Raw genomic sequence first — 24,159 nt, 5'->3', positions numbered from 1 at the left:
GCAAATGGAATGAGGAATGGAGTGAAAAGTAGGGAAGCCTTGCTACAACTTTACAGGGCATTGGTGAGACCACACCTAGAGTACTGCGTACAGTTTTGGTCTCCTTGTTTAAGAAGGAATGTACTCGCACTGGAGACAGTTCACAGAAGATTCACTAGGTTGATTCCTGGGATGAAGGGGTTGTATTATGAAGAAAGGTTGAGCAGGTTGGGCCTATACTCATTCAAGTTTAGAAGAATGAGAGGTGATCTTACTGAAACATACAAGACTTTGAGGGGGCTTGACAGGGTAGTTGCTGAGAGAATGTTTCCCCTAGTAGGAGAATCTAGAACTAGGAGGCACAGAATAAGGGGCCTCCCATTTAAGATGGAGACGAGGAGGAATTTCTTCTCTCATTGGGCCATTTAAGATGGAGACGAGGAGGAATTTCTTCTCGCATTGGGTCATTCATCTTTGGAATTCTCTACCCCAGAGAGCAATGGAGGCTGTGTCATTGAATATATTCAAGGCTGAGTTAGAGTTTGATCGACAAGGGAATCAAGGGTTAAGGGGGCCGGCCGGAAAGTGGAATTGTGACCACAATTAGATCAGCCATGATCTTATTGAATGGCGGAGCAGGCTCGAGGGACCGAATGGCCTACTCCTGCTCCTATGTCTTATGTTCTTATGTAAGGTATGTCATTTTTAGCTGAATAAACTACAGGAGTACTCATTCACAGAACTGGAAGTTCCTAATGTTTGACAGTTGACAACTTTCACCCAGGCTCTCTGGCTGTGTTCCTATGAAAGAGTCTGTATTTTATATCAGGCAAATGGAAATTCCACCTACATGGTGTTCCTGGTTGCTTGTCTTGGAGTTTTATATGACCAGCATTAAAACTCCAGACACCCCATTTACTTCCTTCCCCAAGAAGGATAATCACTGGTTATCATTTCACAATTGGCAATAGCCAGGCATTGCCCAAAAGGTTCCTTTGAAGAAAATGAAAAGATTTTAAAAGCTGCATTTTAGCAACTTCTTAGTTGTATGTAATCTCTTTTGGGAACAAATGCTAAACCAGCATTACTGTGACTCCATTTAACAGACACCCAGTTGTCCAAATAAATGGTTCTCAGACCAATCCACTGTTACCAGACAGGAATTTCAATTAAAACGTTCTTGGAGGAAATGTAGCATTGCCAATAAAGGAATTGGATTTTTATGCTATTCAGTTTCAACTTCCTCAAATCAATAAGTATAACATCTCATATCTAAGGCACCATTACATGTTAAGAAACACAAATAGCCCAAACAGAAAGTATGATGGGCATGTCAACAAAAAGTTAGACGAGTAATATACAAATAAACACAGCCTTTCTACTACTTTAAAGGAAACTGCTTTACAGGAAACTACACTATGAGATAGCAAAGCTTTTTGTTTTAAATGGGCTCTTGTTGCTGTTAAAATGGTGGGCAAAGGAATTTGACATGCATGTGTGAAGCAAGCACATGAATATATTACACAATGTAATTTCCAGGCCAAGACCCCTACAAAGATCAACTACCATAGAACCCTTTTTCTGTCTTTGTTTACTACATCACAAAACAATTACCTGTGCATTATTTTAGGGAATGAACCTTTGGCTTACTGGCAGCATTCCCAGCTGAGTCAGAAGATGTTGGGCTTGAACCTCACTGCTGACAGGCATGGCAAGTGGAGACTAGAATATGCTCTCTAAATACTTGGTTGACATCCAGCAGGGCACTCGTGTCTAGACAGAATGACCACTGGCTCAGTAATCGTACTCGTATCTCTGAGTCAGTGAGATTGACCTTTGCAATATCACCAACTACAACTGTCACAACAAACTAACATGAAGCAACTGAAGTACAGCTTGGACTAAGTTATGTTTGTGCGTTTCCAAAAGATCATAATGTTAACATTTTACAAAAATATTCACTTTAACTTTGGGCTATTGGAGTAAGACTGCTAGGTTTGCATAAATCCTTACTTCAAAGTACAAATTATAATTTAAATGGGGTAAATTCAATGATCCCATGCTTTCAGTGCTTGAGGGGAGAATTGGTAATCCAGTGTTATAGTTTATCTCCTACTAGCACTCTTCAACCACACAATTGCTGAATTTACCCCTTTTTGCCACATTTTTCAGATAATCTAAAATAAAAAGACACACTAATGCCAGTTACAACAATTAAAGAATGTCAGCCTGTATGAAATCAAAGTCAGACACAGTACAATGTCATTTAACAGACTTCAAGTGATGTTAAACTTCAGATACCTTTTAATAGGGTTTTGGCATACCCAAGTTGTTATAGGTACAAGAAGTAATCAAAAGAGGCTAATTGCATGTTAACCACTATCTCAAAAGAGCTGGAATACAAAGGAGAGGAAGTTTTGCTTCACTTGTACAGAGGCTTGATAAGACCCCCTTCAGTACTATGTTCAGTTCTGGACACTGCTCCTCAGGAAGAGCATACTGTCCTTAGATGGGGTACAGTGTAGCTTTACCAAAATGATCCTTGAGTTTAGAAGAATGAGGGGTTATCTAATTGATTAGTTTAAAATTTCTAAAAAAAAGGTTCCAACAGAGTAGATGCAGAAAAGCCATTTCCTCTTGTGGGAGAATCCAAAACAAGAGGGGACTACCTTCAAATCAGACCTAGACTATTCAGGAGTAAAATCACAAAACACTTTTACATTCTAAGGGTAATGGAAATGCAGAACTCGCTTCCCAAAAAAGCTGTGGGTGTGAGGAAAACTGAAATTTTAAACTCCGAGATCAATGGATTTTTATTAGGCAAGGATATCAAGGGATATGGATTAATGGCAGGTAAATGGAGTTGAGGTACAGATCAGCTATTACCTAATTAAAGGAAGGAACTGGCTCAAGGGTCTGAATGGCCTACTCCTGTTCCCATGTCAGGAAGAATGAAACACCCAGTGAAAAAGCATCAGTAAGTGTAAGAAAGGCACGTCATCTGCAGATGATATTATGATGCCAAAAAATATTTTTGATTCATTCAGAACAGACCAATCTAATATAGTTGCCAAATCCCATTACTACCTGGTTATTTGTTCATCTCAGGTTAAATATGCTAAACAAGTCACTATGAATGTGATACAATTATCACACTTTCCTTATGCAATCACTTACTATACAGACAAAAAGGGAAACCGTAAACCCTGTAATAAAAATCAAGAATTTCCCCTCTACACTTGGTATCCTGGAAGGACTGCTACCTCCATAATACCTTCAATTACTTTTCCATTGTATCCACTGGCTAATCTTCCTGATGTACTTTTCTATGCTTCCATAGCAGATGCATCATAGCAAATCCCATACCATTGTCTGGCTCCAAATACTTAAGACAATGACTTACAGTTACTTTCTATAATCTAATATACTGTATCTGGTGCTTCTGATTGTAGTAAACTTATTAGTTGCCTGCTTATAGTAGTAATTAACATAGTTGTACTCTTCACATTTTCTTTCCCATATCCTGTTTTGATCACTGCTACAAAGGGAAAACTTTTAACTAGCCCTTTCTTATTTCAGATACTGACAGACCTGCTATGTAGTACCAGAAATGCCTTTATACATTATGGTTGCCAACTATAGTTGCCATTCCTGGACATTTGATCACATGGCTTTTTGTTGGCGAGTAAGGCATGCAAGAGACCTTATGTTTGGGAAAGGAAAGCAACAAACACTGGAAAAAGGGGAGCCCAAAAACCCCTGATGCTGCAAAAAGGTCAGAAATAAAAGTGCTATCTGTACCAGTAGTAAATACTAGTAGCATGTCATAGTTTGTTGGAGGACCATCATCACTCATGGCATCTAACCTCTTTTCATGTTCCCTATTGGTGTTGTCTCGCTTCAATCAATAATGCCCTGTGATCATGCTATCAAGTTAACAACACACACACACAAACATAATGAGGCCAGGTCAGCGTTGCCCAGAATCACAGGCCTGAATTTCAGTTCATGATTACAATTCTAAATTTTCAATTATATTTAAAATAAAACAGAACAAATCCCTATTTCAATGTCCTTACGTTTACTAAAGTAATGGCTGAGGTCCCAGACTCTCAGGAGTCTTTTACTTTATATACTATCACTCCTTCCTCCATATACTTCTCTTAGTAAACCTGATCATGGAACACCCAATTTTCATTCCATAGTTTATTTCTTTCAATAGAGGTGCGCCCTATCCAGGCTTCTTTGCTTGGCAGAATATGCCCTATTTCTATTAGAAGAGTTCAGTGTTTAGGCATACCTGAGGCTCACTGCTTGAGAGAGACTGACGGACAAGGCAGAAGATGCATCGGCAGCAGTAGACTATTAAGTGCCCATTTATTGAATGGCGGAACAGTTTCAAAGGGTCAAATGGCATCCTCCAGCTTCTACTACTTATGTTTATTCCAGGAGATTCCTGGATAATTCAGGAGCGTTGGTAACCGTAGTATGTATACTCATCTATAAAAATTAAAAGTTTTTCATATAGCTTTCATTTCTTGCAGGTATCACATTATTTCTTTCAACACTTTCCCTAACACACTTAGTTGCTAAAATCTTTATGGTTATAAAAAGCTAATAATCTAACTCACTGAGAGAAATGTCACAGGAGATTTGTACTGTATATTCAGTACAAATCCAGAATTCTAATAATGAAAGCAGATACCTATGTATTGATTGAGTGTGAAGTCCTGTTCTTTTATTTTTCAACAGCTATAAATTAAAAAGGCTGAATGAATATCAAGTGTTTTGGAAAGATTTTAAGCGTGGGGGTTAATGGTCTATGCCCATGCTCATCAATGTTACTCATAGTTTCTATGCACAAAGGAAAAACCAGACCATTGTCGCATATTGTAAGAGGGGAAAAAACTCATTAACCACCCCATGCATAAAGCTTCATCTTTGTCTAGCATCAAAGTACAGCAGGAAGAACAGAGACTTAATGGACCTTAAAGAAATGTTAAAAACAAAAGTACAAGTTACATAAAACTGCCTGGCAATGAATTAACCATTTGCCCTCACTGGAGTAGATTTTTATCAAGTCTCATTTCCTTTAAAGTAGAATGGATTGCTTTCTCATCTTCTGACATAATGCCAACTTCGTGGAAACACTTTTTCCAAGGATGTTTTGTCAACTGAGAATTTCAGATCATTTTAGTAATTTTTCACATCATAATAATAAATATAAAAATGGACAAGATGTCACATTTCTCAGTAAATAAGCTATTTCAAACCTTCAATTTAAAATGAACACTTTAGAATAAATATATTTCACAGATAACTTTTTCTTAATTTGAAGATTTGGGGAAAAAAATATATGTTCCACACACAAAGTGTAACAGTTAAAAATATTTGAAGATTCACAATCAGTTTCCATTAAGAAAAAAATAAATTCTATTAACAGGCACAGATATTATAGAGAAAATGGGTTTACTTCCCATTCCATGTATTTATTGTTTGAAGCTTGGTAGAAAAATATTCATACTGCAATATTTCCATAGCTGTAATTACATAGCTTTGAGTTGATCTTTGAGATTTTTGGTGACGTATCCACACTAAAGGAAATGAAAAAGTGGTGTATACCTTCCAACCGGAGAAAATTTGTGCACGTGAAGATGAAGCATTGTGCCAAAAGAAGCAAGGCATGGTTTAATTAGCTAGGGATTCAGAGATTGCTTTAGACCTCCAGCTTTGGATTGCCACAAACTCTTCTCCTATTCCACCAGATACAATATACCATCAGCTAAGCAATGATGTAAGTGTATCTTTATCACAAAACTTTTGCATCTGTTTTGTCAATAATTTGTTTTTTTAAAGTTCAGTCCCAACAGTAGATTTCCTGAATGGATATGCCTGCTAAGGAGCACAAAATGAATGTAACAAATTAGGAAAATGAACAATAATCCATCATGGGAGATTTTAACTCATTTAATGTGCCACCAATTTGTCAGACAGGTTTTGTGCTGACATCTAAAGTACCCTTCAGTTTGCAGATACTTAAATAAAAATCAGGCCTAGATTATTTTAGCATATACTCTATTTCCTGGTGTTTACACCAGCATAACATAATGTTGTTATCTACACAACCATATAAAATGGGTATCCTGGGATGTTGGGATGTGCATTTTATGCAAATAAATTAACTTTAATAACTTCAGACCTTAATTTTAGCCTGTTTTGCAATTTCCACTTCAGACCCACTACAGCGCCAGCTATTCACACGTCTCTTAAATATCTTTAATTTCTTGAATTATACCTCTTCCTATCATCTCATTAAATATCACCAGCTATTTAACATCTGCTATTTTCTCTTTAAGCCCTTTACAGGTGTGTTTTTTCCCATTCCTTCGTCTCTTTGTTCCACTCCTCTTTAAATACTCTTTCTCTTCTTTTCCTGTTCAAGGGTTATATCTTAAGTGTTGATTTGTCAGTTAAAGGGTTGCCAACCCTATAGGATTCTCTGAGAGTCGCGAGGAATTAAAGATTAATCTCCAGGGTACTGCTGCAAGCAACCAGGGAGAAACATCATAGGGGCAGTAAAAAAAATGATGGCTTTTTCATTTTATCTGAACACTTTCATTTGTTTTAAAAATATTGAATATGGGGAAAAAGCTGTTTTACAAACAAACTGTCAAGAATCATCCAATGGATAACGAAGGTTCTCTTCACTTTCCAACTGTCATGGGAAGGCAATGCACCCCAATCATAGGAACACAGTAACTGGCATTGGCTATTTAGCTCCTCAAGCCTGTTCCACCACTCAATGAGATCCAGGCTGATCTGTGACCTGAATCTACATACCCACCTTTGACCAATTTTTTTTTTTATTCATTCATGGGATGCGGGCATCACTGGCCAGGACAGCATTTATTGCCCATCCCTAATTGACCTTGAGAAGGTGGTGGTGAGCTGCCTTCTTGAACCGCTGCAGTCCATGTGGGGTAGGTATACCCACAGTGCTGTTAGGAAGGGACTTCCAGGATTTTGACCCAGCGACAGTGAAGGAATGGCTTTATAGTTCCAAGTCAGGATGGTGTGTGACTTGGAGGGGAACTTGCAGGTGGTGGTGTTCCCATGCATTTGCTGCCCTTGTCCTTCTAGTTGGTAGAGGACGCAGATTTGGAAGGTGCTGTGTAAGGAGCCTTGGTGCATTGCTGCAGTGCATCTTGTAGATGGTACACACTGCTGCCACTGTGCGCCGGTGGTGGAGGGAGTGAATGTTTGTAGATGGGGTGCCAATCAAGCGGGCTGCTTTGCCCTGGATGGTGTCGAGCTTCTTGAGTGTTGTTGGAGCTGCACCCATCCAGGCAAGTGGAGAGTATTCCATCACACTCCTGACTTGTGCCTTGTAGATGGTGGACAGGCTCTGGGGAGTCAGGAGGTGAGTTACTCGCCGCAGGATTCCAAGCCTCTGACATGCTCTTGTAGCCACGGTATTTATATGGCTATTCCAGTTCGGTTTCTGGTCAATGATAGCCATTAGGGTGTTGCTAGTGGGGGATTCAGCGATGGTAATGCTATTGAATGTCTAGGGGAGATGGTTAGATTCTCTCTTGTTGGAGATGGTCATTGCCTGGCACTTGTGTGGCGCAAATGTTACTTGCCACTTATCAGCCCAAGCCTGGATATTGTCCAGGTCTTGCTGCATTTCTACACGGACTGCTTCAGTATCTGAGGAGTCACGAATAGTGCTGAACATTGTGCAATCATCAGCTAACATCCCCACTTCTGACCTTATGATTGAAGGAAGGTCATTGATGGAGCAGCTGAAGATTATTACCTTTGGTTAACAAAAATCTATCAACCTCAGATTTAAACTTAATAGTTGGTCGAGCATCTAGCCGAGGATGGATGAGTCAGGATGGCAGGAATGTGGAGGCAAAGCAGTAAGTTGGCGAAACTTCCTGGAATACTTCTAACCAGAGTTGACAGCCCTATGCTGTCCTGTCTTTAGATGCTGAGTGACCTGCTGAATGTTTTTCCGACTGGATAGTCTCAATGCGGCTTCAGTGGGCCTAAGTCTGCACAAAACCTAGAAAGTAAATTGCAATATTATGTACCACCTCCAAGTGAGACACAGAATGGGAAAGGGAAAATAGAATTCTAATGTATTAGGAAGTGATTTTCTGAAGTTGGGATGAAGATATATAAATGGAAAATGGTAAAAGTAACTTTACTCTTTTCTGGCTATGCTGAACAATATCACTGAAAATAGAAATATGGCACATATTCCATATGTCAATCAGCACAATTTTATTTTTTTTTAAAGCAGAAAGTAAAAGCAATTGTAAAAAATTAGGAGCAGAGCTCAAATAACTGGCTAAACATAAAAGTACCAGTGTTCAGGCACACCACTAGGCCCATTAGGCACTCAGTGTTCTGCTGAACTGACCTGTATCTCATCTGTATCCCAAGATTTAAGACAGACAATTACATTGGCTTGGGACACCCCATCAAAGGACATTCCTTTAAATGGGAGATACATGATAGAGAAAACACCTTGTGAGCCACTGATATCAATAAGATTCTGTGATAGCTTTCAATCTCACTAGGATTCTGTCTTCATAAACCAATGCAGCATTCTGCAACATCAAATCCTAATCCCTAACCTCCAAGGTGAATTAGCAATTTTCTGCCCTGAACTCAAGGCTCATTAGTCTCCCTGTCCTCTTTACCTACAGCAGCTTTTATGATTTCATCATAAATACCATCCAAACCTCCCACTCTGCCATTAAAGTCATACAGCTGAATTTTTAGGCCCCTTTGCACTTGGGCATGGAGGCGCACAAGCTCGTGTCACCAATTCCTCAGCTCCATCCTGTCCCTGGCCCATTTTCCTGGAGGCAGGATGAGGAGATGACAGAGTTATCCGCCAAGCGGTGGGCAGCCAATTCATCTAATTAATGCCGTATTAAGGCCTATTGTTAAAGGCCGACTGGAAAATTCCAGAAGGCCTACAGGTCCCCGGAGACATTCAGGAACAAGGTAGCTCTCTGGAAGCAGCCTCCTGGCATCAGACCGGGCAGCCAGGACTCCATGCAGCTTACAGGCCCTCCCTGCCTGCCTGGATTCAGTTGCAGCGACAGGCCGCTCTGTAGTGGGAATCCCCCTCCACAATGGTGGCCCGGCTGCTGAGGACTTTTTTTGCTTCACATTAAAATATTTTGGAGAGTGGAAGCCTCCTTCTTGGGGTGCCCTCTCCCTCAATTACCTTACAAGGCCAGCTTCTGCTTCTTCAGTGCTGGAGGGTCTCCTATTTGCCCTCCAGCTTCGAGAGCCCACCTGCCATCCTTAATTGGACAGCAAGCACACCCTCTGGCCACAAACTGGCCAATTCGGGGTAAATCACAGATGAGCGACTGTTCCCCTCACTGTGCAGACTTCCGACCTCAATTTGAGTTGGATAGCAGGATCCTAAAGCCCGCAGTGAGAAATCCTGCCCATGGAACCATAACAGCACAAAAGGAAGCCATTCAGCCAGAGTCCAATCCAGCTCTCTGTAGAGCAATCCAGTTGGTCCCATCCCCCTCTCTATCTCTGTTACCCTGCAACTTGATTTCCCTCAAGTGCCCATTCAATTTCCTTTTGAAATCAGTGATCACTTTCGCTATCCTTGTAGGGAGCGAGTTCCAGGTCATTGCCACTCGCTGTGTGAAAATGTTCGTCCTCACATTGCCCCTGCATCTGTTGCCCAAAACCTTCAATCTATGTCCCCTAGTCAGTGTACAACCAGCTAATGAGAACAGCTTTTCTTTGTCTACCTTATCTAAACCTGTCATAATCTTGTACACTTCTATCAAATCTCCCCTCAATCTCCTTAGCTCCAAGGAGAACAACCCCAGCTTCTCCAACCTAACCTGTAGCTAAAATCCCTCATCCCTGCAACCAGTCTGGTAAATCTTCTCTTCACCCTCTCAAGGAGTTCACATCCTTCCTAAAGTGTGGTGTCCAGAACGAGACGCAATACTCTAGTTGTGGCCTAACCAGAGCTTTATAAAGGTTCAGCATAACTTCCTGCTTTTGTACTTAATACCTCTAATTATGAAGGCCAAGATCCCATATGCTTTGCTAATTATTCTCTCAATACGTCCTGCCGCCTTCAAAGATCATTAGCTAGACGACACAGCCTACAGTCCATCACCTTCCAGCAAACTGGCTCAATAATTTTTTAAAATTTGTTCATGGGATGTGAGCATTGCTGGCAAGGCCAGCATTTACTGCCCATTCCTAATTGATCTCAAGAGGTTGTGGTGAGCTGTCTTCTTGAACCGCTGCAGTCAATGTGATATAGGTACACCCACAGTGCGGTTGGGAAGGGAGTTCCAGGATTTTAAACCATCAACAGCAAAGGAGTGGCGATATAGTTCCAAGTCAAGATGATATGCGAATTGGAGGTGAACTTGCAGGTGGTAGTGTTCCTATGCATTTGCTGCCCTATCCTTCTAGGTAGTAGATGTTGCAGGTTTCGAAGGTGCGCTGGTGTTGGAATCAATGAATGTATAAGGTGATAGATCTTGCCGATCAAGTGGGCTGCTTTGTCCTGGATGGTGTTGATCTTCTTGAGTGTTGTTGGAGTTGCACTCAGCCAGGCAAGTGGAAAGTATTCCATCACATTCCTGACTTGTGCCTTGCAGATGGTGGACAGGCTTTGGGGAGTCAGGAGGTCAGTTAGTTGTCGCAGAATTTCTAGCCTCTAGCTTGCTCTTGTAGCCAGTGTTTATACAGTTGGTCCAGTTAAGTTTCTGGTCACCGGTAACCCCCAGGATGTTGAGGGTGGGGGATTCAGCGATGGTAATGCGGTTGAATGTCAAGGGAAGATGGTAAGATGGTTAGGTTCTCTCCTGTTGGAGATACTCATTGCCTGGCACTTGTGCGGCAAGAACGTTAATTGCCACTTATCAGCCCAACCCTGAAAGTTGCCCAGGTCTTGCTGTATGTGGGCACAGAGTGCTTCAGTATCTGAGGAGTTGAAAATGGTATTAACACTGTGCAATCATCAGCGAACATCCCCACTTCTGACTTTAAGTTGGAGCGACGGTCATTGGTGAAGGAGCTGAAGTCGGTTGGGTTTCCAACACTACCCCGATGATAACGCTTTCTAACTGCACACACCTCCCACATCCTGGTTCCAGACCTCAGAAAGATGACTCCAAAGTGAATTAGCAATTTCCTGCACTGAATTCAAGGATTATTACTCTTACTGCCCTCTTTAACTACAGCAGCTTTTAAGATTTCACCACAAATACCATCCAAACCTGCCATTCTACCATGAGCTAAACAATACAGCGTACAGAGCAAAAAACTAGTCAGCCCTTTGCACTAGGCCACATAAACTTATCCAACCATGAATAACTAAAGACTTTAACCAATGGAAAAATGATTTAGAATAATTTATGTCGAATTACACAAATGAACACAACCACACTCCTCCCACTTCATCTCCATCATGATTCTATCAAGGTTTCAAGGCTTCCTGCATCATAATTTACCAAAGTACATCCTTTGATTGTTCCAAGGTGTCTTCAAGTACAGCTTCAAATGTTACGCTCCTTTCTTCACCTGACCTTCCCCACACCCCCCACCACCACCCCCCTCCCCCCAACCTCCCACTCTCCCCAAGAGCTCGCTTCCCCTTCAGTTGCCTTACTTGGACCCTGCTAAGTGGGTGAACTGCACACAGGATCTAGCTTCAGTTTGTTTACAACTTCAGTGCAGAGGCATGAAAATTATTGGCTACATTATGTGCCACTAAATCTGTCCTAATATCAATCATACAGACCAGGCTTTGTGTTGAAAATATTTTTTTTGTGCCTGAGTCCCTTGGGATGATTCCTCTAAGCACAAAAGCCATCACCCACTCCAACTTGGCAGGCATTGCTTGTCACAAGGCCAGTATCTTTTGCAATACAGTTAGTTCACTGCAACCCAAAATGTTGATCAGTTAGCTACTACTCTTATTTGGATCAACACTAAATGAAGCAGTTTAATAACACCAATGTTTTTTTATATTCATTCATGGGATGTGGGTGTCACTGGCTAGGCCAACATTTATTGCCCATCCCTAATTGCTCTTGAATAGGTGGGGGTGAGCTGCCTTCTTGAACCGCTGCAGTCCATGTGGGGTAGGTACACCCACAGTGCTGTTAGGAAGGGAGTTCCAGGATTTTGACCCAATGACAGTGAAGGAACGGCGATATAGTTCTAGGTCAGGATGGTGTGTGACTTGGAGGGGAACTTGCAGGTGGTGGTGTTACCATGCATTTGCTGCCCTTGTCCTTCTAGTTGGTAGAGGTCGCAGGTTTGGAAGGTGCTGTTTAAGCAGCCTCGGCGCGTTGCTGCAGTGCATCTTGTAGATGGTACACACTGCTGCCACTGTGTGTCGGTGGTGGAGGGAGTGAATGTTTATGGATGGGGTGCCAATCAAGCGGTCTGCTTTGTCCTGGATGGTGTCGAGCTTCTTGAGTGTTGTTGGAGCTGCACCCATCCAGGCAAGTGGAGAGTATTCCAACACACTCCTGACCTGTGCCTTGTAGATGGTGGACAGGCTCTGGGGAGTCAGGAGATAAGTTACTCGCCGCAGGATTCCTAGCCTTTGACCTGCTCTTGTAGCCATGGTATTTATATGGTTACTCCAGTTCTGTTTCTGATCAATAGTAGCCCCTAGGATGTTGACAGTGGGGGATTCAGCGATGGTAATGCTATTAAATGTCAAGGGGAGATGGTTGGATTCTCTCTTGTTGGAGATGGTCATTGCCTGGCACTTGTGTGGCACGAATGTTACTTGCCACTTATCAGCCCAAGCCTGGATATTGTCCAGGTCTTGCTACATTTCTACACGGACTGCTTCAGTATCTGAGGGGTCGCGAATGGTGCTGAACATTGTGCAATCATCAGCAAACATCCCCACTTCTGACCTTATGATTCAAGGAAGGTCATTGATGAAGCAGCTGAAGATGGTTGGGCCTAGGAGACTAGCCTGAGGAACTCCTGCAGTGATGTCCTGGAGCTGAGGTGATTGACCTCCAACAACCACAACCATCTTCCTTTGTGCTAGGTATGACTCCAGCCAGCTAAGAGTTTTCCCCCTGATTCCCATTGACCCCAGTTTTGCTAGGGCTCCTTGATGCCATACTCGGTCAAATGCTGCCTGGATGTCAAGGGCAGTCACTCTCACCTCGCCTCTTGAGTTCAGTTGTAAGAAGACTTAAGAATGTCTTTTTATATTTGAGATTGCTGGAGTATAGGTATGTGAACCACATGACCAAATTTAAGTCTTCACAAACAATAAAAACTTTAGCTAAAAACAAACACAGTCAGAAAAGTTTACAATGTTAAAATTATTACAATTTTGTAGTGATAGCTATGTTGAATGCTTTTATATCTTCTCTCTGTACTCTGAAATTGCATAGTGTTACCTTAGAATTTCTGCTTTGCAAAGGGAGTTTGACAAGGATTTGTTGTTAAATTATGCACTGGAGGATTTTTTTTGACATGTTTGCAATAGTTCAGTTCTGGAATCTAGTGCTGAAAGCTGTACTGAAAATTGCCAATACAAACTGGACATTTATTTAATATGTGCATTCTAAGTATCTTTCTGCTGGTTACAAATATCACAATAATTTATCACCAAGTATGTTCTGCATTTAGCGCTGCAGAAAATATTATAAAACCTAAAAGTAGCTTCTGATGCTATCATAAATAAAGCACATTAAGCATCACTTACTGTAGAGATGAACATAAAGAGTAAGGAAACCATACGATTATTAAATTAATCTGTAATGAACATACATGCTATTAAAATATAGTTGTATATGCCTGCATGATGCCTTGTCAAAATCACATTCAGTAGTTATTGTATTTGTTCCCTTTTACATACCCAAAAGATGCTTCATAACCGCCTGGTTCTGGTCCCATAAACTATTAAAAGTATTCCAACGTGACCTTCCATCTGGCAATGGATTTTTCTTTATCCATCCACCACACGCATATTGATAAAAGTCATTACAAGGGTCCACTGTACGGTCTAGCGATTCTGTTATCTTAGCAGCCACCATGATGCAAGTTTCTGTCAGACAAATTTTATGTGAAGGATCTGCAAAGAGAAAAATCTGTGTAGGCTTCCTTTTCACAATACAAATTTATAAATGTAAAATGATAAATTAATCTTGAGGTCTGGTCCTTTTTCCTGAGGTGACACAGTTAAACAGAATTGGAAAACTGTCTGCATGACCCTCATGCGATGCACCAGGGAATGGCAGCAAAGTGGTAAGGTTACTGGACTAGTAATCCAGAGGCCTAGACTAATGCTCCAGGGACATGAGTACAAATTCCACCACAGCAGGTGGGGGAATTTAAATGAAGTTAATTAATAAATCTGGCATTAAAAACAAAACTAGTCTCAGTAATGAAGATTATGAAACTACCAGATTGTTGTAAAAAGCCATCCAGTTCACTAATGTTCTTCAGGAAGGAAATCTGCTGTCCTGACCCAGTCTGGTCTACATGCGACTCCAAACCCACAGAAATGTGGTTGACTCTTAAAACTGCCCTCTGAAATAGCCCAGCAAGCCACTCAGTTGTATCAAACAACTGCAGAAAAGTTAGCACCATGGGTGTACCTACACCACACAGACTGCAGCAGTTCAAGAAGGCAGCTCACCAACACATTCGCAAGGGCAATTAGGGATGGGCAATAAAACTGGCCTTGCCAGTGATGCTCACATCCCAGGAACGAATAAAAATAACTCAGCTAAGTTGTTTAGAATAGATAGATAAGGATAGAGCAAGTAGAAAAAAGTAAAATTGCACTTAAAATAATGAAATTAGAAAAAAGAATAGTCAACAAGCAAAATGATATTTGAAAGATAGGTTAAGTAGTATTTGATTTAAAAAAATATATTTGGGAGTAATTTTTACAGTAATGTTCATATTACAATATATCTGACTTTTATTACTATAGTATTAATGTTCATTTCAGCAACATTTATGAGCTGCAAAATCAACAAAAACTTAATTTTCATTAAAATGCTGAAAGCCTAAGGATACAAGCAAGAAATAAATGAACTTTTGTTATATCGCATTTTTATGACGTCAAGACCTCTTAAAGTCATTCACAGCCAATGAAGTGAACTGTAGTCACTATTGTAATATAGGCAAACATGGTAGCCAGTTTTCATGTAAGAACCCTCATATAGCAATGAGGTAAATGACCAAATAATTTACTTTTAGTGGTGTTTGTTAAGGAATAAATGTTTGCCAAGACACAGGGAGAACTTGCTTGCTTTACTTCGAATACTGGATATGGCATCTTATAAATTGACCAGAAAGGGCAGACTGAGCCTTCGCATCGGCAACCAGCCTTAACCAGAAGTGTTGAGCAGACAATCTTTCTTGGCCTCTTCCCGAGGTGCCCACCATCGCAGTTGCCAGTCTTCCGCCAATTAGATTCATTCTACATGACATTCAGAAACGGCTGAAGGCAAAGGACGTAGCTAAAGCTACAGGTCCCAACAACATTCCATCTAGTACCAGTCACATTAGCCAAGCAGTTTCGGTACAGCTGTAAGATAACTACTCAACAATGTTGGAAAAGGTCATGTCCGTAGAGAACAGGTAAATTAATATAGCCAATTATCACCCAGTTAGTCTACTCCCAATCAACTTGTTATGGAAGGATTCATCAACAGTGCTATCAAGTGGCAATTACTCACAAATAACTTATTCACTGGTGTTCAATTTGGATTCAGTCAGGTCTCTGCAACAATATTCAAGAAGCTTGACAAAGTACTCTGGTTAATCACCGCCACATCCATTAGTCTAAAACTGAAGCTTGTATTTTTTCACATCAGTCCTCTTAAAGCACATAGTTCCACATTACCAGTCTTATCTCGCCACCCCCTTTCTTACCAATTCTATTACTCCTAAAAATTATCATCTCATATGTTTATTTTCCACTCCTGCCCAGTTTGCAGCCAAGTTTCTGTTAGTGGCATTTAGCTTCCTATGACATAATTGCTTCTAATTCCCCCAATTTATTTCTCAATTTTGTGCAATGTATCTTTTGTAGTTCATGTCTAAAGCTACTTTTTCCCCCTGTTTTCTTTTGTTCAAAATAACACCTTATTCCTCTGCTTATAAATGGTCAATTTTATTTTTCTCTTTAACTTCTTTTATTCTATCTGAATGCTATCCTTTTTGCTAAATTATGTTTATTTATATATTTACCTCATCAATTTCAATATTTGCTACTTGTTCTAATTGCTTATATGTTCCCTTGCACCCCAATTTAAATAACCCTCCCCTTCCCGATTTATCCCTTTTACAAGTTCATTAACTCCCTACCTATTCAGATGTAGCCCCTCCCCATAAAATAGGTTCCATCTTTCCAAGAACTACCAATACCCCACAAAATGGAAACCTTCTTCTTGATACCACTCTTTAACCACATGTTGAGTTCTCTAATCTTGCCACCTTTCCTACTTTAGTACATAGTAGGGATAGTAATCCTGCTCCAAAATTATTCCTAATCTCGACCTTCTTTTACACGACTTCAAGCTTTATCTTTCCTATATCATTGGTTCTCACATGGACTATGATGACTAGCTGCTCGCCCTCTACTTCCAGAATCTTTTTCACTCTTACAGATGTTTTCCTGCTGCTCAAAACTCCCATACCCTGCACGAATTTGTTGCCATTCTTTAACAAATTAAATTCCAATTAAACTATTCTTCCCCTTCTTCCTTTCTGCTCTGAATTTCTACTGTAGCCAAATTCCTGTTTTGGAAGCGCTGTTTTCAATCTGCTCCTGTCTTACTCCATTATTAGTTCACTTTGTGCCATGCGCTCCACTGAAAAAATCAATGCAGAAACGTTTACAAGATATGACACCAAGCCACATAAAGAGATATTAGGTCAGATGACCAAAAGCAGAGTCAAAGGGGTAGATTTTAAGGAGTGTCTTAAAAGCGGAAAGTGAATTTGAGAGGCAGAGATGTGCAGGGAGGGTATTCCAGAGCTCAGGGTCCAGGCAACTGAAGCCCCACCACCAATGGTGCAGCAATTAAAAATCAGGGGTGCTCAAGAGGCCGAAATTAGAGAAGCACAGATATCTCAGAGGGTTGTGGGGCTGGAGGAGATAGGGAGGGGCTAGGATTTGTAAACAAGGAAGAGAATTTTAAAGTCAAGACATTGCTTGACCAGGAGCCAATGTAGGTCAGCGAGCACAGGGGTGATAGGGGAATGGAACTTGGTGTGATTTAAGATGCGGGCAGCAGAGCTTTGGATGATCTCAAGTTTACGGAGAGTAAAATGTGGGAAACCAACCATGAGTACATTGGCACGGTCAGGTCTAGAGGTAACAACAGCATGAATGAGGGTTTCAACAGTAGATGAGCTGAGACAGGGTAAAGTCGGACAATATTATGGAGGTGGAAATAGGTAGTCTTATTGATGGTGCAAATGTACGGTCGTAAGTTCATCTCAGGATCAAATGTGACACGAAGGTTGCGAATAGACTGGCTTAATCTCAGACTCAGAGTTGGAGTCGGTAGCTGGGGAGCACAGTTTGGAGCAGGGACTGAAAACAATGGCTTCAGTCTTCGAGATTTGATTGAAGGAAATTTCTGCTCCTCCAGTACTGGATGTCAGACAAGCAGTCTGATAATTTAACAATAGTGGAGGAGTGGAGAGAGGTGGTAGAGAGGTAGAGCTGGGTATCATCAGTTTACATGAGAAAACTAATACTCTATGTTCAGATGATGTTGCCAAGGGGTAGCATGTAGATGAGAAACAGGAGGGGGCCAAGGATAGATCCTTGTGGGACACCAGAGGTAACAGTGCGGGTGCAGGAAGAGAAGCGACTGCAAGTCATTCTCTGGCTACAATTAGATAGATAAAAATGGAACTGGGTGAGAGCAGTCCCACCCAGCTGGATGGCAGTGGAGAAGCATTGGACGAGGATGGTGTAGTTAACCGTGTCAAAGGCTGCAAACAGGTTGAGAAGGTCAAGGAGGCAAAGTTTACCTTTGTCACAGTTACATAGGATATCATTATTGACTTTGCTAACAGCTGTTTCGGTACTTTGGCAGGGGTGGAAACCTGATTGGAGGGATTCAAACATGGTGTTCCAGGAAAAGATGGGAACAGATTTAGGAGGCAACATGTTCAAGGGCTTGGCAGAGGAAAGGGAGGTTGGAGATGGGACGGTGGTGTCAAGGGCTGTTTTTTTTTTTGAGGAGAGGGACAGCACTAAAAACCGGTCATCTAGTCATATCTCTCATTGTTATTTGTGGGGCAGTGCTATATTCAAATAGGTTGCCACATTTCCTACATTACAACAATGACTACACTTCAAAACTACTTCAATAGCATTTTATGATGCCCCAAATATGGAAAGGCACTATATAAATGCAAGTGTAGGTTTTTACATTTTTTTTAAATACCAAGGACGTTTTAAAAAAGATGAAGAACCTTAAGAGTAGAAGAAATGAAGAAACAAAACTCATATTCCCAATTTGCAGTAACAAATAGGTTGTCATTCAGACCAATAATCAGATAAAACCAAACCTATGCTAATGGATTACACAATCTTAGCTTACCTTGGGTATTTTTTATTACCAGCGTAATAATACAACCAATCAGCGCCATGACCACAACCAAGAGGACTGCTAATAGGGTCAGCTCCAATTGTGTTCTTGTCCCAATTGGTCCCAAAGAAAGCGATTTTCCTTTTCTGAAACCAACCTAATGAAAAACAGTTAAAAAATTAAGGACAAATAATGAGTTAGTGCCATGTTAACAAGTCTTGAAAAAAAGATTGGTTTAAAGCTGGTTAGATGGTTGAAGAAACACTAAGGCTAACAGATATTATAATTTGAACTAAAATTATACTTGTGAACAAAGAATCAATGGGTGTATTATTTAACAATGCCAATAAAGCCCATTGCAGAAAAAAAAAATCACTTTACTGAGATTTCTTAATCGGAACCTGTCTATCAATGAAGCTGGAGAGTAGATTTGAAAAAAACATTAAAAACTACAATATGAAAAATATTCCATTGACGATAAATTAAACATTTCTGTCAGACATCATTTTAAGCCTGTACTAAAAATAATTATTAAAATATGTTAGTACTTAAAAACCTGTAATATGATAGACTGTTAATTTTAAATAGCCTTTAAAAACTTAAGAAATTGGTTGGTTGGTTGGCATCCTTCCATCTACGAAAGATGATGGACAAGCAGCAAACAATCCATTTAGGTGGGATGTCTTCTCTTGGTGCACCTTTGCTGATGGCTGTGAAGGCCAATCCTTGAGCGGCAGGTTCTACCAAAAGTGCTGCACATGAAGCTGTAAATTGACGCTGTGAGTTGCTGTTTTTGAATTTGGCGCCTGTTGCCAAGCTGCTATAGCAACTGGTTGTCATGATAGTGCACACCAGTCCACAGAATGAATGAGTCACCATTTCCCTCTTACGCCAGCTACTGACTCCCAGGTGCAATGGTCGACATTTAAGGCATTCATGTCACTCTTGCAAGCATCCTTAAAGCGGAGTTTTGGGTGCCCCATTGGTTGTCTGGCCCCAGCTACCTCACCATACAGAAGGTCCATGGATATGCAACCGTCTTCCATCCTGTGGACATGTCCGATCAACCAAAGCTGCCTCTGTTTGATTAGTGCCAACACACTTGGGAGTTCTGCCTTTGAGAGGACTGCCACATTTGTGATTTTGTCCTGACAGGATAAACCCATAATGCCCCGCAGACAGCGAAGATGGAAATTATTGAGCTTCTTGTCCTGGTAGCTGTAAGTCGCCCATGTTTCACAGCCATACAGCAAGGTACTGAGAACACATAAACCATTAGCTTGGTCCCAAGGGTCAGCTTGGTGTTATCACATGCGCTTTTTGAGAGTCAACCAAAGGCTGCTTTCACTATGCATGTACCGAGCTCTGCATTAAGGGACAGATTGTCTGTCACTGTGGATCCAAGGTAGCAGAACTTGCTAACCACTTCCAGTGGGGTGTTACGTAGTGTGATCAGGGGCAGAGATGCCATACCTTGTCCATTGGCCACTATTTTCTTAATGCTTATCGTCAAGGAGAAAAAGTTACAGGCACAGGAGACAATCCATGAATCTTTGTAGCTGAGTTTTTGTGTGAGCGACTAGCACAGCATCATCAGCGTAGAGGAGTTCTCTGATCAGGATGTGATGTGATTTTAGTCTTCGCTTTCAGCCTTGATAGATTGTAGAGCTTGCAGTCTGACCTAATGTGCAAGTCGACTCCTTCCATATCTGCAGGAAAGGCGAAGCTCAGGAGCATTGAGAAGAAGATGCCAAACAGTGGGGGCTAGGACACAACCTTGTTTCACTCCATTCTTCATTCCAAAACTGTTGGAAGTAGAGCTATCAAACTGTACATTGCAGTGCATGTTGTCCTGGAAGGAGCGGATGAGACTGAGGAGCCTCGGTGGACAGCCAATGTTTCCCTAAATCTTGTACAGCCCTACTCTGCTGATGGTGTCGAATGCCTTAGTGAGATCTATGAAAGCAAGTAAAGGAGTATACTCTGTTCCCTACACTTTTCTTACAGCGGGCGTATGGAGATCACATTCACCATAGATCTGCCGGCACAGAAACGTCACTACCCTTCCAGGTACACTCAGTCTGCAAGTAAATGGAGTCTTGTAAGTATGACCCTAGCAAAGGCCTTCCCCGTGACACTAAGAAGTGAGATGCCCCTCTAGATTTTTCAGTCTCCTCTGTCATCTTTGTTTTTGTATAGTGTAATGATTTTAGCGTCATGCATCTCCTGCGGAACAGAGCTTACTTTCCAGCAGAGAAGGTGTAGCAATAGATTGGACTTTGTGTGCTTGAGCAGTTCGGCTGGGATTCTGTCCTTGCCCAGTGCCCTTCTGTTTGCTAGGTGGTCTACGGCCTTCTTGAGCTCCAGTGATGAGAGTTCTTCAGCTAATTGATCCAAGTTGCGGGAGAGTGTCAAGCGCAGACTGGCAGATGTCAGACTCATAGGAGTACAGCTCACAGTAGTGTTCAGTCCACTGGGACATCTGTTTACTTCTGTTGGTGAGTACCTCACCATCTGCCAACTTCAGGGGAGCAACTTTGGTGATGGCAGGGCCAATTGCCCTCCTGACCCCTTCGTACATAACTTGTAGATTTCCTTTTTTGCATGCAGTTTGGATTTCTTGACATAAGCTGATCCAGTGTGCTTGCGCGGTATCTCCCTCTCCTCCGCATGGCTCTCTTGGCTACTTTCAGGTTGTGCAATGTCTTAGCTGTTGGGTTTATGTTGTGTATCATGTAGGCTTTGTTTTTTGCATCAATGACAGATATCATCTCAGCTGAGTAAGTCTCAATCCAACCTTTGTTGTTAATTAAGAAATTAACAAAATCAAATGTTCCTTTCCCTTCAGCTTGTGTATTCAATTGAGGAAACACATTGCCAATACGGGCGAGAGGAAATCACTTCTTATAGCCTAATTATTTCAAAATTAGAAAAATACACATCATTGAACACCTTTAAATTTCAGGGGACTTTCTGAATCAGGAAGAGATTAAACTGAGGAACTAATCCAAGTCATTAAAGTGTTAACATGAACAAACAAGGGGTCAAAATTACTGGCTCATGCAAAACTATTTATGGTGAATAATTAAACAAGTGTTTGTTCATGTTTGAGTTAGCTCTCTCTCACATTCCAACATAAACTTACTTAATAATTTACTGTCAAATCAATTAGGCCTTTTCATGCTTGTAATGAGAGTTTCACATGTTTATCTGAACTCATACAAGTGCCACTGAAATCAATCAACTGACTTTTTTTTTTATTTGTTCTTGGGGCATGAACATTACTGACAAGGTCAACATTTATTGCCCATCCCTAAATGCCCTTGAACAGGTGGTGGTGAGCTGACTTTTTGTACCACTGCAGTCCATGTGGCAGAGGCACGCCCACAATGATGTTAGATTCAAAACAGACAGGATGGTTGAAATACAAAACTGTCAGCAATCTTATGTAACCTGATGTAACAATAACTTTCCTGGAAACATAACTGGGTCGTTAACTGTAAAGCACAGTCTTGACAAACTCTGTAACATCGCCCGACTGTCCCTGCCTCAGCTCATCTGCTGCTGAAACCGACATCCATACTTTTGTTACATCTAGACTCCAATGCACTCCTGGACGGCCACCCACATTTTACGCTCCATAAACTTGACATCCAAAACTCTGCTGTTCATGTTCTAACTTGCCCCATCCCATTCACCCATCATTCCCGCGCTCAATGACCTACAGTGGCACCCAGTTAAGCAGCACCTCAATTTTAAAATCCTCATCTTCATTTTCAAATTACTCCATGGCCTTGCCCCTACCTACCTCTGTAACCGCTCCAGACCCACAACCCTCAGAGATATCTGCATTCCTCTAATTCTGACCTCTTCAGCATCGCCGATTTTAATTGCTGCATCATCAGTGGCCATGCCTTCAGCTGTCTAGGCCCTAAGTTCTGGAATTCCCTCCTTAAACCTCTCCACCTCTCTTTCCTCCTTTCAGACATTCCTTAAAACCTACCTCTTCAACCAAGAATTTAGACATCTGCTCTAGTATTGCCTTATGTGGCTTGGTATCAAATTTTGTTTTATAACACACCTGTGAAGCACTTTGGCATGGTTTATTATGTTAAAGGCGCTATATAAATACAAGTTGTACATTCTACATTAAATCTCAACGCTGTTTCTGTTGGGTTAAGTCCATAGTACCAAAATGCCCGTAATTCAGCACTAATCTAACAGGTTCAATCAAGTGTACCAAGAATGCCTGGCATGCAGAATGGAAGTACCACTGGAGCATCTGGGGTTCTTCTGAGGCTGAGGCAAGCGTAAGCAAGCATCTAATTTATGCCTGCCCTGTAAGTGATTATGCCGATACTGGGTGCATAAAACAAATTCAATTTACTGGCAATGAGATCTTCATGTTAATATAGAAGCCACCTGTGGAACATTATGCAGTAAATGTGGGATCGCTTTATGGCTGAGAACAAACAAAATAATTTTCTGAAATGCTGTTCACCTATAACAGGGTTGCCCAAACTTTTCAGGCAGAGAGCCGCATTACGCTTTTTGCTCTGCCCGGGGGGCCGGTGAACAAATTTCGAAAGATAAAGGCATTAAAAATTTATCTTACTAATAAAAACAACAACAAATGTGCATTTTTGTGAAGAAGCTTTAAAGGTGAAGACTAATTTATTAACTTACTTTCTCATTGCTATATTGAAAACTGATTTAGTGACATACTTGGCATTGTATTTGCTTGCAAAAGTAGTCAATCTCTGCCCGCACACTTGATGTAGCAATGCAGAGTATTCTGTATAGTTATCCATCTGTCAGGAGTGATTTTGATCTCTCTCTCTGTCTCTGTATCTCTCTCCCCCTGTGTTCCCCCCTCTCTGTGTTGTTTCCCCCCTCTGTATCCCCGCTCGTCCCCCCCACCCCCCCCCCGCCCCGACAGTTGCACTGAGCAGAAGCGCTCAGCATAGCAGCTTTGTGGTTGCTCAGTTTATTTAAAAACATTGCGCTGTCAGTTTCACAGCTGACAACTGCTGAAGCAAGAACACACTTCCCAACGTCAGACAGATTTGGGATTTTCTGGAGGGCTTTTTAAAACGTCAGAAAACCCCGAATCTGTCAAAGTTGGGAAACGCATTCCTGCTTCAGCAGCTGTCAGCTGTGAAACTGACAGTGCAATGTTTTTAAAAAGCCACTCTGCAAGAAGACGACAATAAAGAATTTCACAGAGTCCTGGTGAGGATGAGGAATGGCCCCGGGAACAGTTTACACCTGTGGGCCGGATGTAAACCTTTGAGAGGCCGGATCCTTGCCCGCGGGCTATTTGTTGGAAAACCCTGATCTAGAACTACACAGCAGCTTTCTTCATTTTCAGAGGGGAACAGCATTCACAAAGAGGGTGTGGCAAGAGATCTTGAAGCTTCAGGTCAAACACAACATTAAAAACATCAGCATATCCTGAATTTGTCCAATTTCAGAAGCAGATATCAAATACTTCAAAAAGACTAGCTTCTCAAAGTGCACACACAATGCAGGAAATGTCCTAAACATATCAGCAGTT

At 41.3% G+C, this 24,159-nt stretch overlaps 1 protein-coding gene across 6 annotated transcripts in view; it reads right to left on the bottom strand.

The window, feature by feature from the left end:
* LOC137375327 (endothelin-converting enzyme 2-like) overlaps window positions 1-24,159 on the bottom strand; it is a 172,804-nt gene that overhangs the window by 137,841 nt on the left and 10,804 nt on the right. For 5 of the 6 annotated variants that reach the window (XM_068042327.1, XM_068042324.1, XM_068042325.1 and 2 more), the window contains 2 exons: window positions 18,615-18,759; window positions 13,895-14,110 (listed from right to left, as the gene is read on the bottom strand). In XM_068042327.1, the coding sequence (XP_067898428.1) occupies window positions 13,895-14,110; window positions 18,615-18,759 (361 nt within the window). The remainder of the gene's footprint in view (window positions 1-13,894; window positions 14,111-18,614; window positions 18,760-24,159) is intronic. The other variant, XM_068042329.1, reaches the window with a different exon arrangement.

The sequence above is a fragment of the Heterodontus francisci genome, chromosome 11 (genome assembly GCF_036365525.1).
Source record: "Heterodontus francisci isolate sHetFra1 chromosome 11, sHetFra1.hap1, whole genome shotgun sequence".
In the NCBI taxonomy this organism is placed as follows: Eukaryota; Metazoa; Chordata; class Chondrichthyes; order Heterodontiformes; family Heterodontidae; genus Heterodontus; species Heterodontus francisci.
Note: the sequence above shows the minus strand (reverse complement) of the source record. Positions and strands in the feature narration are given on the sequence as shown.